This window comes from Bactrocera latifrons, unplaced genomic scaffold (assembly GCF_001853355.1).
Source record: "Bactrocera latifrons isolate USDA-ARS-PBARC rearing strain unplaced genomic scaffold, ASM185335v1 scaffold_194, whole genome shotgun sequence".
Classification (NCBI taxonomy): domain Eukaryota; kingdom Metazoa; phylum Arthropoda; class Insecta; order Diptera; family Tephritidae; genus Bactrocera; species Bactrocera latifrons.
Genome location: NW_017535452.1, coordinates 419,276 through 437,377, shown reverse-complemented (window position 1 = coordinate 437,377; position 18,102 = coordinate 419,276). Strand labels below are relative to the sequence as shown.

Here is an 18,102-nt window from a genome sequence, read left to right as displayed (position 1 = left end):
TCCGAGCAATTCTTATTCAGCCGGAATGGTGAAAGTTTTTTCGGACCTTCCGCTACCATCAAGTCTTTTCACTTCAATAGTCACTTTTAATTTAGCGATAATGTATTGAACAGTAGTATAAGGTTTTTCAACAATATTTTATTTCGCGTGTACTTTTATTCGCTTGCCAATATTGTATTTCCATAGAATATAAATTTTGAGCTGCTTGTTTATTCACCATTCTTTCAATTCTTTCAAGAACTATAATCTATAAGTTTGACCGTAAAAATATAACGGTACCTGCTCCGTTCCACGACAGTCTGGACCCGGATTTTTTATCCGGTCAAAGACTGTCAACTCGGCAGAATTCTGCCGCTAAAACAACGGTACCTACTGTATAACTGGATTTAACTACCAATTTTTTTTTTTTATTGAAATAGTTTAAGAGATACGTCTTGAGTTTATATTTTAACAACAAAAGATTCCTTAATCATGTATAACAGCATATAAAGTAAAAAAATAAATTTCATATTTTAAATTGGCATTTTTACTAATATTTTAAATATTTAAGCGAATTTCATCTCTCCCTTTGAATATTCATTTTCTAATTTTGAACTGAATCATACAGTGCAATTATCGACTCGATTTTGGCAAAGATGCCAATATCATCGCAGCGATCTACGATATCATCATTCCTCAACAGTTTACTAGAATTCATTTCAATATCTCTCAGGGTCAAACCAGCAAACCGCTCTTCACTTAAATTAATGCGTACTGTACCACTACCAATGCATTTTCCTTCCGCATCATCATATTCGTAGATCTGAAAGCATGCCCATTCCTCCTGCTCCTCCAGTTGGGAAGAAGAAGAGACGACAGGTGATTGGTTAATATTGTCCGATGTGTTATTGGCTTGCGAACATACCAAATTGAGAGTTGTCTCCGGACACAATGCGGTTGTACTGCTCGGAGCTGCTGTTGTATTTTGCGATTCCAACATTGATACATTTGAGTTAGTTAGTTTAGAAATATTTTCAATAAATTCTTGAGTCTCATCATCCTGAATCGCATAACTTAATTCTTTATTCGGGATTGGAGTTTCTTTGGTGATATTCTCGCGGAATGTCTCAGGAACAAATACTTGTGTCTCATCGTCTTCAATAAGTATCTGTTGCTGTGACTGCGTTTCTTTCGCTACACGTGTAACGTCTTCAAGGCAGGAATCGCTATCTTTTGATTGCAATATATCTTGATGTGGCACTTCGTTTTGCACTATTATTGAATTTTCATTGGACAAGTCACTATCCGTTGAGTGGATTAAGACAGTTTCTTCAACTGCAATTACAGTTTTGTTATCAACGCTCTTAATAGACTCAGCTACTATAGAAAGCATGGTATTATTATCCCTAACTGAATCGTCTGTACGATTTTTAAACACCGAAAATGATCCGGTTGATGCATTCAATTTAGACACATTTTGTGGAATTACAGTTACAAAACTATCACATGACATTGTTTCGTCTTCCTCGGAGAAGTTAGGTATAAAGCTCGACTCAGTTGTTTTATTAACATTTGCATTGTTCTTTGTCATAAAAATGCTCTTATCGATTATATCATTTGTATTCGCCGCTAACATTTCCTTCTCTTGCAAATTGCTCACATTCGCTTCAGTGCTCGCGCAAGTCGCACACTTAAATGTGGTTAACGGCTCCTTAGCATTTTCCTTGCCTAATAAACATATAGGATTGTGGGCCCCTACACTGCCGCATAATGAGCATAGTATCACAGACCATTTGCCTAAAACGTAGTTAAAATAAAATTTTAATGCTAAAATCAATTTAGGGAATTCACAGAAAAATATAATATATGCGAAAACCAACCACTTTGGTAATCACGTCCCCTTGGACAAAGGCACACTTCCATATTACAAGTGTTGTGTCCACGGTGTAGGTCGGTATATATGCCTTTCTGCGTCTCCCAGCGTGCATCTCTATCAGGCACAAAAATTCCCTGCGATCTTACAGACTCGCGAAAATCCTTGCTGCGGCACCAAAGACAACGCAAATAATAACCAGCTGCCAATGCATACTGCTGAACGCAAACATTGTGGGCATACCCACGGTTGCAGCATTTACCAAATATAAACATTATTTCATTGTACAAGCCCATTTGGTCGCGACAAATGCTACAACGTTCAAAACTGGATGGGCGTTTGTGCAGACCTGCCGGTTGAAGCTCCTTCCTGGGGACGCATTCATCGCAGTAGGAACGAAAATCGTCGACAAATGTGTATAGACATCGATTTTGTCGTCCGCAAACTAAATGAAAGTACTCATTGCATTTAAAGCATTGTATTGAGGCATTTTGTCGGCCACAATAGCAGCACAGACGTTTGGAAGCAGCAGTAATTTCTTTGCGTATATCTCGCACTAGAAAGCCGTTTATACCACTGCAATCTTTGCCTCTTTGTGGCAGATTAGTAGAGAGTAACTGCAAGAAAAATATCAAATTATTTAAGTTATGAGGATAGTTTTATAGGATGTTGTCATACCAAACAAAAGTAGTGTACGTTAATATCTCGACTATGTTGCCAATCTCCAAACATTAGTAAATCAAACGTACAATTTGTCTTATCTTTACAAATATCACAGATTTTATATTTCTCTTCAGACATTTTACAAATTTTAATAAATTTCAAACAAAAACAAATTACAAAACCGCTTTTTTGGTGCTACTTCTTCATATAACTCATTCACAATTGTGACTCTGTGTGAAAAAAACCCTCACCACACTAGTTCACAGTAGTATACATAATTATAATTAGAGAATGCAGAATTCGTAATTGGATATATTGATTTCTACTAGTCAGAGTTATGATTATTTGATTTATAATTTTAAATAAAAAATTTGATTTTGTAATTAAATTTAGTTCTTTGAGTTGAATGACCCTTTTTAGAATTTTATGTATATCTACTGTTTATTATTATATTAGTGAAAAAAGTAAAATCATCCCTTTCCTGCGATCTTTTTTATATTATTATTCTTTACAACAATAATGAGACTTATCAAACCCAACTATCAGTTAATTCTTTAGTTCATTACATAAGAGCATTATCCGAAATTTTTAAGAACGAAATAAATAATCGTATAAATTCTTAACCCGAATTGGCAGACCTAACCAAAATTCTTATTTACGTGTAATGATTCAACTCGTTCGTACGCATAGGACTTACAATTTTCAAGTTATGCAGGAGTTAGTTTCCATGCACATTCCATTTATATTACATATTTATCGAATCGTAAATTGCTGGGTACACACTTTAAAGACTCATGCGATTTTTTCTTTGTCACCACCTTATATTAACCAAGCGGTTTATGTCTTTGCTGTGGTCAACTGTACCTATGTCTTGACATGTTTTCACCGCGGAGGGATATTTCTTTGACGTTTTCATGATTTCTTTCGCCTCTTGTGAATATGTAATTGTGCGGGATTTCATTCAAGCGAACGTGTGTGAGTGCATTGTAAGCGGAGAACCAAAACTGCATTTTATTTGCGATAAAAGAATAGTTGACCAGAAAATACAATACAACGCGCAGAGCAAGAAGTATACAATATACAAAATAAAGGTTTGTGTGTAAAGTTTATAAAGGGTTAAATTAATTAGCTTGAATATACAATATTTTGGCGGTATTAAGAGCTGAAATTTGAGTGGCGTCTGCAGTTTTCTTGTTGAGGCAGGGAATTTCAATTTGATATAGAGACATTTTGCATAACGATAATTTGCCGGGATTAATGAAGCTGTAAAAGTGCAATAATGTTTTGATAATATAAATTACAGTATAGAATAATTGTAAGAACAGAGGTTTAGTGTACATAAAGGATAAAATTGTATATAACCTTCAATTAAGCAATATTTGTAGTAAAACGCGGAGAAAAAAAAAGAGACGAACCGCCATTTTTAAAAAGCCAGTGCCGAGTCTAGCGACTCCTTTGTGCGCTACAGTAGTGGCAAACAATATTGAGATAGAGAAAACATTTATTCAGTTATTATATACTTGAATTGTTGCTATTATATCTTCAATACATCTAAATATAAATGTGTGGTTAAAATAATTTAAATATTTCATTTTTTTTAATTGTTATTTTCCTCATATTGTATTCGGTTAATAATTCGTTTTGCTTTTTCGTGTTCTGTACTGCGAATGGTATAATGAAAACAAATAAATAAAATATCAACATCTTCACACTACGTTCTAAAGACTGCTGTTTGCAGTTCATTCCTGTTCATTCTTTGATATGTAAAGTTAAATTTTTGAAATTAATCATTATGAATATTAATAGTTCTGAACTCGATAAATTTATTATCACTATTCCCTTCATTCGGCGCCTGCTATATTATTTATATTTATAAATTTGGAATAGCATGTGCTTCTTACAAATGAGTTAATTTACTGCATGTATTTGTACTCATTGCAAGTTCCCCGTGTGTATAGTGTCCCCACCCTATAATTAACAATTCCAATCACATTCATATATAAGTATATTTTCTGAATTTGTTCAAAACCTTGCAACAAGCCCAACCAAAATATAAAGATGCATGTTTGTATATACATATGTACGCATGCACTTTGATGATCGTGCAACTGTCGGCTGACATTTATTTCTATATGTAGCACAAACAGACAGCAAAACGCTGGGTCTACGGTCTGTTTGTGCTGACAGCTGTACGATGCGCTTTCTATTCGTGAATATGGTTTTATGTGTATGGATTGTCGCAAATTATCAGAGAGAAATTATATGGTGTTTTCTTGCCTAGGCAAGACCATCTGACGTGAGACTTGTGAGAAAATATTAGACTGTACAATTTAATATATCCCGCCTTATTAACTGATCGCGTTCTCGTCCAAGAAAGTCATATAGATTTTTAAACTTAGATTTAACAGTTTACATAATATTGGAATGTACAAAATTATAAGAAGGTTTCCTTCAAAAATGTTCTAATCTATAAAAGTTCGTTATATGTTTCCACATATTATAAGCAAACAGTCGTGATTGTAGCGCGCAAACTAGCAGACGAAAATCACCAATGAAATTTTCACCCGGGTGAAAACCCGTTTTGTTTTGCTCTTCCATTATTTGTTTTGCTCATTTTCCATGCGATGTTTCTCACCCTCCTGTCGCTTTTTCTTTCCTTATATCAACGCTGTTGAACTAAGCGGCGCCCATGTTATGATCGCAACGGTTGCTGACTCTACCTACCGACAGTCAATGTGTTTGTTTTTGATTGCCAATGGTTCAGACAAAAAGCCATCAGAAACAGAAACTGATTTGCTGGTATTTATGCGTGGAATTTATATCTTTATGATTTTTGTTGGGTATGTTTTTAATTCTGTAGTGTTGCAATATTCAGTTATTTAAGAATCCAATTCGCCCAGTTTATATGATAATTCTTAATATTCGAATAGCCATAATTCTTAGACATATTTTATAAGGTTTAACTCTTTGCAATTCAAAAGGTTTGCGAAAAAATTTATTTACATTGAGTTTTTTTTGTTTTTTTTTTTTGGAAATCTTTGAAGTGTAACACCAATAACTAGTCAAGCATAACGAATTTCAAATGCGGCAGAATAAATATTCAGTAGGTATATTTGGCTGTAATGCTTGTACCTATTAGGTCATTTACTTGTGATACATATTGACATTTTCTGTACTATAGGTACCGGAAATGAGGGTATATTTTTACCAGTGGTGCGACGTTTATGACTACTACACCCAGGTGAATGCAATTAGGGAAGCATAAAGTATGCACACACAGGCATGTGTTTAAAAACTGCTACCTGAAATCTTTCATGAAATATTATTGTACTTCCACCCAATAGTGCTTCGTATCAGGGTTAAATTTATATTATTCGATTTATTTTGACAGTTTATAAGTCAGCTGAGTGTTATTTAACGCCAGATACCCACCTTAAAGCATAGCATGCATACACATTTACAAATTTATAATTATTAGAAAAACGGGCATTCTCAATATATTTAAATTCCATCCTCGATGAACCGTTTATTTTTATTTTTTAATGAACAAATTACAACAGCATTCATTGTAAACTTTACAGCCACGCGAATGTGATTGCGCTCAAAGCCGTTCGTAGATAAGCATCTACATATACTGGTGGACAGATAATTAGAAACAATTTATTTTTTTTTTTTGCAAGTTTTGTCTGTGCACTTCGAACCAAGCTTAAATTAGTCTCTTCAAAGCCTTCAAATGGAAAAATTTAGTCACAATCTTTTGAAATTTCACAAAGTTATGGGTTCACTACAGCCCTCACTACGTATATATTTTAATAAAACTATATTATACAATTAAATATTTCAATATTGTAAAACTCAATGTTTCTACCTATCGTTCCGCTACTGTATACATGTATATTAAGAATTCTTACGTACAGTTAACGCCTCCAGCTTGCATAATAATTGAATGTTTTAAGGCGCTATCAGACATACTAGTTATAATTTTTTTTTTGCTGAAACTCTCATTTGAAATTTAGTATACACTAAATAGTGTACAGCTATCATACAAACTACCGTAACTTTGATCCAGTTAAATTTCAAATTTTTTTATTGTTTATTAATTTTTCAAAGGAGACCATTTATTGTTTTTTTTGATTTTTCCTTTGTATTATTTAAAGAAACTAAGCGTCAAATATATATAGTATATATGTATATGTTCTATATTTCTAAATATTAAGTGGGTATTCAGTAGAACACTGATACGGTTGTGCACTCTAGCACCAAGATAAACGATCACTTAAAACTCATATACTTCAACAATTAGAAAAAACGCGTGGATTTTTATATTTTTATTTACACCACACGCGTCTTGCTTTCACTTTACACACATATTGTAATGTTTGCTTTGTGCTAGCCGTACGCACACATAAAGTCAACGAAAAGTAAACAAACACTGATAACATACGCTCTTGCTTCTATAACTGAAGTAGTTAGGGTAGCATATCTTTGCGTCCATTTAAAAGAATGCATAATAAAATTTTATCACATGGCAAGATCCAGAATAAATTGATCATATCAAATCATTTAAATTAATTTGAATTACGGTGCTATATTCAGTTACATATATTTGGAATAATAAATATTTTTTTTTTTTTATAGATACATAGAAGTTACGATCGAATATAGTTCATATATACTAATTAACGCCAAGATGTCGACAAAGGCTACAACACAGCACACGCGTCGTGCACCACTATCGCTTTCCGGCGGCGGCAAACAGCAGAGTCAAAATCATTATAGCGGCAAATCTGCAGACACCAACGGCAGTTCAAATAATAGCGCTAGCGCTAAAAATGACAATAAACATTCTGCAAGTCAGAAGACAGAATCCAGTGTTAACGATATTAAAGAGTCGACATCAAAAGATTTGAAGAAGCCACAAAATGGTGACAAAAAGCAACAGCAGCAATCCGCCAATATTGAGACAGTGAAGAAAAATGAAAAGACTGATGAGAAGAAAACCCAGAATGGCAGTGGCAAAGCCTCTATAAATGGCGGAGCCAAAGAGAAACAGCAAAATGGTAGTGATAAACAGGACAATAATAGTAATGGCACAAACGCCAAGACGGTTGCCACTAACTCAAATGGTACTGCCAACGCCAAGGCTAATACAAAGCCCAATGAAAAAGCTGCACCTCCGAATGTTAAGGAAGATACAAAAACTAAGGAGCCAAAACTTGCAGAGTCCGTTGAAAAGAGTGAAAAGGAGTCTGAGAAGGAGAAAGATAAGGAAAAGGAGAAAAAGAAAGAAAGTGAACCAGAAAAAGTTGTTGAAAAAGAGACTAGATCTCGACGTCATGAGCCTAACGTAGCAACAGAGCAGGAAAAGAAACAAGCTGATAAAAATGAAGCCAATAAAGGTGATGAAACAAAAATGGAAGTAGCTACACCAACATCTCGATCCAGTGCTGGTCAGGCTAAATCCCGGGCTACACCTACAAAGGGTGTGGAGAAATCTGGCAGAAGTACTCCCACAAAACCGGTGGATAAGCCAACTGCTTCGCCACGTAACAAAACCGTCACCACAGTCATAGATGATGTTGAAATGGAACCACTGGCTGTGGAGAACTCACCAGCAAAGTCCAAAGAGAATACGTCACCAGTCGTGGTCGTTGCAGCTGCAGCTGCTCCTGTGCTGCAGCCACCAACCGCCACTTCGACTCCCGGCAAAGCAACAACGGCAACACAAAAGACTAAAACACAAACCATCAATGCCAAATCGGATCAACCGATAAATGCACCCAGTTCTGGGAGTTCACCGGATCGCAAAAGTGTACCACGTACTATTACACATATTGGTGGACGTCGTAGCATACGTCCACTTAACGAATACACTCCTTCGAAATTCCAAAATAATTTACAATTTCGTGAATCCTATCGCCGCATTAACACTGAATTGGACGTCAGTTCAACCACCAATAGCAGCATGAACGTAACAGTTGGCTCAGAGATACCAAACAACTCATCTTTTTCATTTTTCGGACGTGGTCGTAAACGTGACCGCACGCCACCGCGCCAAACGCAATCTACTATGGAGTTGCAAACAGATGCTGACTATTCGCCACCAAAACGTGCACGCCTCGATATGTATAGTTTGTTTAGCGTAGTTTCTTCTCCCTTAACAATGTTACGTTCGCGTTTTTCGAGAGCTTCCATACAAAGCAGCACACCGGTGAAGTTGGCCACTAAACTAGCAACTACAGATGAGGATGAAGCTGATGTACAAAATGTTTCCGGCATTTCTATTGAAGAGGAAAATGCCACCGACGGCGGTGAAAGTGACGAGAAGACTGCGACCGAAGACGTTACTGTAGGGAAAAATGCTGACGATGACACTACATCCAAAATGGACTCACCAATGAAGGTGGACGAAAAGTGTGGTATGGAGAAAGGCGATGAAGTGAACGATGAGCTGGAGGATGCATCCAAGTCCTCGAATGTACATGAGGTTGCAGCTGGCATCGCAGACACATCCGTTTCTTCGGCTAAAAATAGGAGATGTCATATTATGTAAAGTGTATTTGTCGAGAAGTTAAGAGTATTGTCTATAATAGTTATCATAATTTTCTTTAAATGTGTCGGATGTTTAACATATGTATGTACATCTTTGTATGTTAAAACGTCTAAACATTAATTTTACGTTCGTAATACATACATATCCCCGTTTGCTCATTTACGTTCACACATATAATATATTCAACACATACAAACTGATATATCGTTCATGATATAATATATGTATTTGTTTAAGTGCAGTTGAACTTGATGGGTTAAAAGTGTTGTGCAACCCAATCGCATTAAAATTTATTTTTGATCAGCCAATTTATACAAAATGTGTATAAATGTACAATTTAACTAAAGTGAATTTAAATGTAATATTTCCAAGAGTAAAATTTTGTAATATTTCGTAATAGTTGTTGAGAAAATATAAGACAATACCATTTGTTATGGTTTTGTATTGTTTACCGGAGTGTCCGCTTTCCTGAGATATTTGTCACTTCGCTAACATAGAACCGTAGTCCGTATGATATATTGTTTTATATTATTGCAACAACAGAATTTTATTTAATCAAATTTTATTTCAAATCAGACTCAACTCATTTCGCATGTCAAAAAATATAATTTTTTTTAGGCTTTTCTGCAGACATTTCTGCGCAGAAAGGCATAAAAGAATAAATATTTTGTAGAAATATAGAAACATAGTAAAATGTTATAAGTTTGCTTGATTGCTCATTATAGAAATTTTAATAATTTAGTGTTAGTTTAAAATCAAAATCATATCCCATTTGCTTTTTAAGTAAGCATATGCATTTGAAGAGAACTTATGTAATACATACAATACAAATATGTACGTATTTATAGTACCTTACAGACGTTTATTGTTTGTAATCATCAAAAGATTTGTGTATTTTTTTTTTTTTGCAAATATTAAAGTTTCATTTAAAACCTTTGTCATTCAACCATAATAAAGGCATAATTTCATGAATAATAGTTTCATATATATATCTGTACTCATGCATTACAATGATTATATAAATACATACTATATACATAAATTTATGGCAATTTTTAAAAATATTCAATATTCGTAAAAATAAAGGAGATTTTATACAAATAGAAGTATTTTTTCTTGTTAAAGTGTGTTTATTTGAGAAACTTGAGATTTTTTAAAAGAAATTCTAATCGGAGAGCATCCACTACTCAAAAAATATTCTTACCAAAGCTTCTATCCGTAAAAAAAATATCCGCACCAGGTCTGAAAGGCCGGCGCCAACCTAGATTGTTTGCAAGCATAACTGATTATTTTTTGAAAATTTTAAACTTACGTTGTTGCTTTCAGAAGCTTAATTGAATGCCAAAGACTTTATTTTATTACATTAATTTAATTTTATACCTTTTTTTTTCAATAATAAATTTAAATTTCCATGAAAATTTTGCCTAAAATAGTAATTGACATACCTAAATAAAAGCTAACCGTTAACGCCGAAGCAACATCCCTAAATAAAACTGTCACATTACGTAAAATTCTCAATTAAATTATAAAATTTGTACAAAAGAAATGAAAAAACGAACTAAATATTTTTATTAATAATACTTATATCCAATTGCACAAACGTGGTACATCGCGCGATAAGATACAACAACGTTTTCAGCAACCATCGACGCTCACCGATGCCGCAGCTCTTATTTAGGTAGGTACAAAACCAGTAAACCACAGTCTACACCTCCCTTTTTATTAGTAAATGGCAGCACTGCTGGTAATATTCTTGAAACTGTAACTTGGCAGTACTCTGCATTGGCAGTTATGTCAAATTAATTTTCATGAATTTCAACGTTCGGTCGAATTTTTGAAAGAATTATGCTACATTTTATAATTTCGTGCGCGATTTCTAACTCACCGTTTGGTTAAAAGACAAACGCAATAAATAATACAAACGATAAATCAAATACGTTCAAGAGAAGGTTATTTAAAATAAATTATATCTTGTATTAACCACAGATCTTCTAATATTAAGTGCGCGGCAAAATTTTATCCAGAACTTTACGATTGTAACATGGAAAAAGAGGAGACTGCAACAGTGCAGTATCATCATAGCGATTATAAGACACCCAAAAAGTCATCTTTGATAATAGATGGCGAACGCTTATTGGATAAAATAAACATATTAACGACAAGGCCTGAGAATCAGTCATGCACAAAGGTATTAATTGGAGCAGCTTTATAAAGAGATTTTATGGTTTTATAATTAACAATTGTGTTGTAGTTAGTTTATAAAACACACATTTGTTGGTGTTGTGCATTCTATTTAACTAATCGTAATGTGCAGTTAACTCGGCGAAGTGCCAGTGGCATTCGTTGTGCATATCTTTGTCTTTATTTTATAAAACGTGAATTTTTTGGTAGCTGTCCTTTCTGTTTTCTACAATCAGCACAAAATGCCACATTATGTTAATAACAAAGTTTTCTGTGCATAATTTTATTTAAACAATATGAGTAAAAATATCTAATTATTTTCTTCAGTTGCCAACCATAAAAGACTTCGTTATTATTAAGCCAATCAGCCGCGGTGCATTTGGAAAGGTATTTCTGGGATATAAAAATAATGATCCAAATAGATTATATGCCATCAAAGTTATGCGAAAATCCGAGATGATAAATAAAAATATGGTATCGCAAGTGATTACGGAACGCAATGCTTTGGCATTATCACGTAGTCCATTTTGTGTTAGCCTCTTTTATTCGCTACAATCGGTCTCGTACGTCTATTTAGTTATGGATTATATGGTAGGTGGTGATCTAAAGTCGCTCCTTACCATGTACGGGTACTTTGACGAAGCAGTTGCGCGTTTCTATGTTGCAGAAGTTGCGCTAGCGTTGCAATATTTACACGAGCACGGCATTGTGCATCGCGACATAAAGCCAGATAATATGTTATTATCAGCGACCGGTCATGTAAAATTGACCGATTTCGGTTTAAGCAAGATTGACAATCGAAGAGGTAATTATAATTTTGTTTTTATATTAATTTTTTTTTAATAAAAATGTTGTTATTTCAGATTTGGAAATTTCGGATTTGATAAATATATCGCCCACCTTAAATACACGTACACCTGGCCAGTTGCTTTCCCTAACGTCACATTTATCCTTTGGATCCGAGAAAAAAATGGAGTGTGGCACTGGCATTTCGAATCTGATGAATGCTATGAATAAACGCAGTATGATTGTTAATATGTTTATGTTACTGTATATTGTTTAAATATTTTATGCTGCAGATATGATAACTGAGTCTTCGGATAGTGAGGCGGACACATCATTTAATGAAGCTGAACGCACAAGCGATAGCAAAATCTCTGGCGTATCACCGTTCTTTTCTGCCGAGGAGATTAATGTTTCGGTATCACACACATGTACAATTAATGTGAGTTTGTGAAGATGTTGTGGATTTCCTTACATAAAAATAAATAAATTTTTTTACATCTGCGTTTGCAGCCACAACTTGTCGACAGCACTTCTTCGTACCACACGTGCACATCCACAGAGATAAGCAAAAACGACACAAGTACCGGTGTCACAAACGCGGGCTCTAATACAAAACATGTTGGCTTCGTAGACATTAGTATTGATCTCAAGGTTGCAGTTGCTGCAGCGCGAGCGAATTGTAATGTGAGTAAAACATAAAAAAAAATTAAATAAATTTTTTGTTTGTTAAATTTAAAAGTTAAATTAAACTTCATTGCTCTTATCGTTAAAAAGGGTTGCAAGCAGGAAAAAAATATACAAATAAAAGAAAATACAGAGAATAAGGTTTTAATTAAAATGGAGCAGAGGGTGCAAGAAGATGCTTCATTTGAGTTTAGCATGGTTCGAAAGCGTTCCATGGATGAGGTGTGTAAGCTTTTTTTTATTGTTTGTGTGTGATGTTTTGGGAAGGAAATTTTTGGTTAAAATGTTTATTTACTGCTAACCATTTTCAATTTTAACAAATAATTTTTCATGTGGTGTCTGTCGTCCAAATATGTTCTATACTTTTTCACTGTTACATTGTTTTATCAACTTTCCTTTACATTTGTATGTGTTGTAATTTTTGTTGTTTGCCATTTAAACTGATATATTTTTATACATGCATATAGCGTTTGCGTGTTTCCAAAGTCGCCGAAGACTCGGGTGTATCGAGTCGTAAAAGTGACTACTCGCTATCGCAGATTAACACGACTACTAATTCGCTGGATAAGGCGGAGAATATGTTTATTTCGAAGAATGATATCAGCTGCTCGGACTATTCGCGCAGGTATGATACACGTAAATATTTAAAAAATTATATGAAAATCATTGGATTTGCTTGTAATTTTAGCTATAACACGAATAATACCAATGAAACCAGCAGTATGCGTTCACCGTTTCGCAACCTTTCGAAAAATTTCAAACGTCCTGAATTTCTAAGGTTGTTCACCCTAACTAGAAATGCAAAAATTTTAATAAAAAAAATTCGATTTTTATATTTATCACCTTTAGGGGTATGAAACGTAAGCTAAATCTTTTAAATCGTTCGGAGACCTCATCCAATCTGGAGACGGACGGTTCCAATTCGGCATCAAATTCTGGCAGCACCGGCCTCACGCAAGAAATCGATTTGCTGGATATCGGTAGCAGTACGCCGAAAAAGCGTAAAGCAGTTAGTGGCGTATTGAAAATACGTTCACTCTCAGACGATGAAATGCCGCCGACACTCCATGAGCATGTCACAAATGTGGTCTTCTCGACACCTGTGTCATCGCAAAAGGTGCCACGTCGTGACGGCGGTTTGTTGGGTAAACTTAAGGCCACACGTTTCGCATTACCACTCTCGATAGAGGCGAAAAGAATCGAACCAATGACAGAGAAGACGTCGTATCTTAAGATGGCTGCTGATGATCCCACCATGTCACCCATTAATTTGGGCAATAATGTGCCGAAAACACCGAAATGCATAAATACACCATTTCGCACACCGAAATCGGTGCGTCGCGGCATCGGTCGTCAGTCCTTTGAACGCATACTGGGCACACCCGACTACTTGGCGCCGGAATTATTGTTGCGGCAAGGTCACGGACCGGCTGTGGATTGGTGGGCACTCGGCGTTTGCTTCTATGAATTTTTGACCGGTTTGCCACCCTTCAACGATGAAACACCACAAAAAGTATTCGACAACATTCTAAATAAAAGTATAGCTGATCCGTTAAAATTAATAACTTTGGATTTTTTCATAAATACACACTTTTACTTATAGATATTGAATGGCCACAAGGTGATGAAGCGCTATCAGCCGAAGCGATGGAAGCTGCCGATCTGCTGTTAACAATCGATCCTACAGAGCGTCCTGCAGCCAAAGAGGTGCAGCAAATGCGCTTCTTCCAGTCCATAGATTGGCAGAATATTGAAAACGTTGAACCGCCCTTTGTGCCAACGCCCGATAATCCCACCGACACGGCTTATTTTGAGGCACGCAACAATTTGCAACATTTAAAGTTGTCCAATTTCACGCTAGAAGACTAAAGACACATGGACATTAAGACTGTTTAGTGAGTGGGGGGTCACTGTATTACCGGTGCATGCCGCAATACAAATTTCCTCTATAAGTTTGACTAGTGAATATGCGAGATATCGTCACTTGAGAGCCATAATCGCATTGTAAGAAATAAGTAAAGCATTATACACATCCGTTAACCTAATTAAATCGAATATTATCGTTTTATTGCTATATTTTTTACTGCTTTCTTTAATATTGTTTTTACTGTTTGTAGCTAATTTATCTATTAGAAGTCTGTTCCTCTCAAACCAGTTACATTATCTGTGTGTGTAGTAATATTTAGTTTTAATATCGATTTTGTAGCAATATTTAACTTATATGTATCTATGTCCAATATAAAAACAACAACAAAAGTGGAAGGATTTTACTGTTTCAATGACAAATTTTATATTTTCTTGGTGTAAATATGATTATTTTTATAATAATCTCACAAATTTAATTGAAAAAGTAAAAAATCTGCATTCATTGTTTATTGATTATTGTTTTTGCGCATAGATGTTGAACAATATGTTACATATCAAATGTGTCATTGTTGAAATTAATCGCATTCATGTAAAATTTTCTCATTAAAGCCTTTTTTTACTATTTATTTTGCATAAATTTATCTTAAATTCTTATTAACTCTTTACATATTTAATTTTTTTATATGAATATTATGTAACATATGTACACAAAATAATTACGTAATAAAATATAATGGCACTGATAAATTGTATATATTTAATATAATAAAATTGATTTAACTGCTGTTGCGGTGAAATATGTATGTTAAAACTCACAAATTTTTAGCAAAACATTAATTTTTCGTTTTTTAAGTACTGAATATTTGCAAAACATCTGACCAAATTTGACCCGGATCGATAAAAATTGTTTTCTTAGATTCGCATAACCCTTTTTATCTTCGTGAATATTCTCTTAGCTTACGACACATCTGGCAACGAAGCTGTCCAGTGGCGCTCCAAAAATCAACCGAAACCAATAAAAAGAGCAAAAGTCGGTGAAGGAACTGGAGGCCATGTTGTTGTTGTTTTAACGGTTATCTAATCCCCGTTAGGATGGTAAGGGTCATTTGCGTTGTCGACGTCGTCATCTAACGGGAGGCCAAAGAAGTGGGGTTTGTAGGGCATGTAAAGCGGAGGTCAGTATCATGCGGAGACTCCTTGCATGCAGGACATACATTGGGTATGTCAGGGTCTATTCTGGATAAATAGGAGTTTCACCTGTTACAATATCTCGCGTCAACTGGAGCTCTTCGTCTGCGATAGGTGGTAATTTGACTCTAAGAACGCCATTCACGGTAAGGGAGTCGGTGAAGATGTTGCCATAATGATGCTGCGCAGTTAAAGACCGGCCGGCTGATTGCCTTTTTTGTTGTCAACAACGTCCTTGTATGTTTGTCCTTTCCCCATGTGCTGCCGGCTAGCGACTTGAGGATTTTGTTGCGGTTCTGTACTTAGGCTATACACGCAGTCGTGTCAAAGAGCACAGACTGTCGAAAGTCACGCCTAAAACTTTGGGGTTATCGAGAATCAGAATCTTAACGCTGTCGACTGCAATATTAAGGTTAAGTTTGACCTCCTTAGTCCAGTTTGTGAATATGGTCTTTGGGGAGAGCATAAAGTTCCGTGCAAGAAGTTCCGAAGAAGCAAGAAAGATCGTAAAGATAGCAGTTTAAGTTTGATCACATGCCATCGATTCCATTGCCCGATGTCATTATGGAACAATCTTCAGCGTACGAGCAGATAGAAATTCCTTCTGGTGGCTACGGAGTTTCGAGATGTTAAACAATAACGGAGAGAGGCACCATCCTGCGGAACCCCTTCTTTATTCCTTTCCAGTTTTGAGTTTTTACCTCGAAATAGTACGGATGATTGACGACCGCTCAGGTAGTTCCTAGTATACCTCTTCAGTCATGGAGGGAGCGTGGATTTTTCGATGTCCTCAAGTAGCGTCGTCAAAGGCCATCTTAGTCAGGAGACTATTTTGAAAGCGTTAATAAGAATTCCTTTTGATTTTTTGACGATTTGCTCGACATTGACCTTAGTTAGGACACCTCGGGTGACACTTTGCAGGATTGGCTGATGGGTTAAAGCTAGAGCTGCCTCTGTCCCATTTAGTAGCCTTTGGGCTCAGGCATGAAAATTGAAAAATCACCTCTTCTCATAATCAACGGTCTGTGAAATTTAGAAAATATAGCAGCCGTAGCTGAGAAGAGTCGAATGGTCACCGCTCGCAGCAACTTGGATGTGTGGAACGATTTGGCGCTTCCCTCTATGTGCTCTTGAAAAGTTCCAAAAAGTTCCGACGTTTTCGAGCCAAATTTTGTTCAGCGATGAGGCCCATTTCTGCCTCAATGGGTATGTAAACAAACAAAATGACCGCATTTGGAACAAGAAGCAAGCTGAAGAGATTCAAGAGCTGCCATTTCATAAAAAAAAAAACGGTTTGGTGTGGTTCGTGGACTTATGTAATCATTTGCCCATATTTCTTTAAAAATGATATTGATGAGAACGTAGCCGTCAATGGCGACTGGCCATGATAACCGGTCTTTAAAATAGAAACTCGTGATCTATAAAGTTTATTACGTTACGATTACGTAAGCCCCGACTTTTCGTCAACATTATGCACGGAAGGATTTACTAGTATTTCGGTCTTCGAATATTTCCGACCTTTACAAACCAAACATGCATGACACCATCCTCTCGTGGTTAAATATACACATTTCGTACAACATAACGCATATTTCTCCAATAAAAATAATACTATATACATATATCGTCAGTATGAAAAAAAAAATCATTAAAATCTTTCGCTTGTGCAAGCACTTCCACACTAACTGTATCTACAGCGTGGATAACGTGCGCCGCGGGACACAGTATTGAAATGACTACCAGCAATATGGGCGCCGCACTGCAGCGAACCAATTACATTTTATTACAACAATAACAAAATTGAGCACAGAAGGCAAACAAATCGTAGGCGCTCGTTCAGTCAGCCATGGTGGCACTGGTCCAGTTGGCCAATTGTCCTAATAAATGCTATTCTAGTAATGGGTGAGTTTTTTTTCCAGGCGCTGCCGCTGCTTTCGACGAAAAATGTCCGTTGAGTGCACTTGTGCGCTGGAAGTGGATGGAGTGCTATTTGCTCTAAACTAAGTATTGTCCTTGCTGTGGTTTTACTCTGGTGTGCTGTTGGTTTTCTTCTTTTGTCATTGGCGCCTTTCCACTATTTTCCGTCAAGTTTTATTTTCTTTTGGCACTCGAAATCGGTCTCCGATGCAAAATTCGTATTGTTTTGATAACTGAGGTCGTCTACCCATAAAAGAGACCTGAAAACAACATATAYAACATATACATACTTACATATGTTCGTACAAATATTATTTTAGTAGTTATTCGTATGAGCCCGCGTGTATTTGTGCTATATACTTAATATTTATCCCTTCTGTACTGTGCATAGTTTCTACAGACAAAATTAAAG

General features: G+C 35.7%; 3 protein-coding genes across 4 annotated transcripts; 2 read left to right on the top strand and 1 right to left on the bottom strand.

Annotated features, from left to right (window-relative positions):
- Positions 1–434: 434 nt before the first annotated feature.
- On the bottom strand, positions 435–2,700 carry LOC108967668. The gene is made up of 3 exons (XM_018931241.1): positions 2,531–2,700; positions 1,860–2,469; positions 435–1,776 (listed from the first exon to the last, which is right to left on the bottom strand). The coding sequence occupies exons 1-3, from the start codon at positions 2,651–2,653 to the stop codon at positions 584–586; spliced, it is 1,926 nt and encodes a 641-aa protein (XP_018786786.1). The 5' UTR covers positions 2,654–2,700; the 3' UTR covers positions 435–583.
- Positions 2,701–3,450: 750 nt separating this feature from the next.
- Positions 3,451–9,086, top strand: LOC108967673 (general transcriptional corepressor trfA). The gene is made up of 2 exons (XM_018931247.1): positions 3,451–3,606; positions 7,154–9,086. Exon 2 carries the CDS (start codon positions 7,206–7,208, stop codon positions 9,066–9,068), a length of 1,863 nt encoding a protein of 620 aa, XP_018786792.1. The 5' UTR covers positions 3,451–3,606; positions 7,154–7,205; the 3' UTR covers positions 9,069–9,086.
- Positions 9,087–10,877: 1,791 nt separating this feature from the next.
- On the top strand, positions 10,878–14,795 carry LOC108967665 (serine/threonine-protein kinase greatwall). 2 transcript variants are annotated; one of them, XM_018931236.1, is made up of 10 exons: positions 10,878–11,256; positions 11,577–12,054; positions 12,113–12,271; positions 12,329–12,474; positions 12,546–12,719; positions 12,810–12,941; positions 13,187–13,344; positions 13,408–13,497; positions 13,569–14,257; positions 14,323–14,795. In XM_018931236.1, exons 1-10 carry the CDS (start codon positions 11,110–11,112, stop codon positions 14,586–14,588), a joined length of 2,439 nt encoding a protein of 812 aa, XP_018786781.1. In that variant the 5' UTR covers positions 10,878–11,109; the 3' UTR covers positions 14,589–14,795. The 2 variants fall into 2 exon arrangements, with proteins under 2 accessions (XP_018786781.1, XP_018786782.1); XM_018931237.1 differs by lacking the exon at positions 12,810–12,941.
- Positions 14,796–18,102: the final 3,307 nt, after the last annotated feature.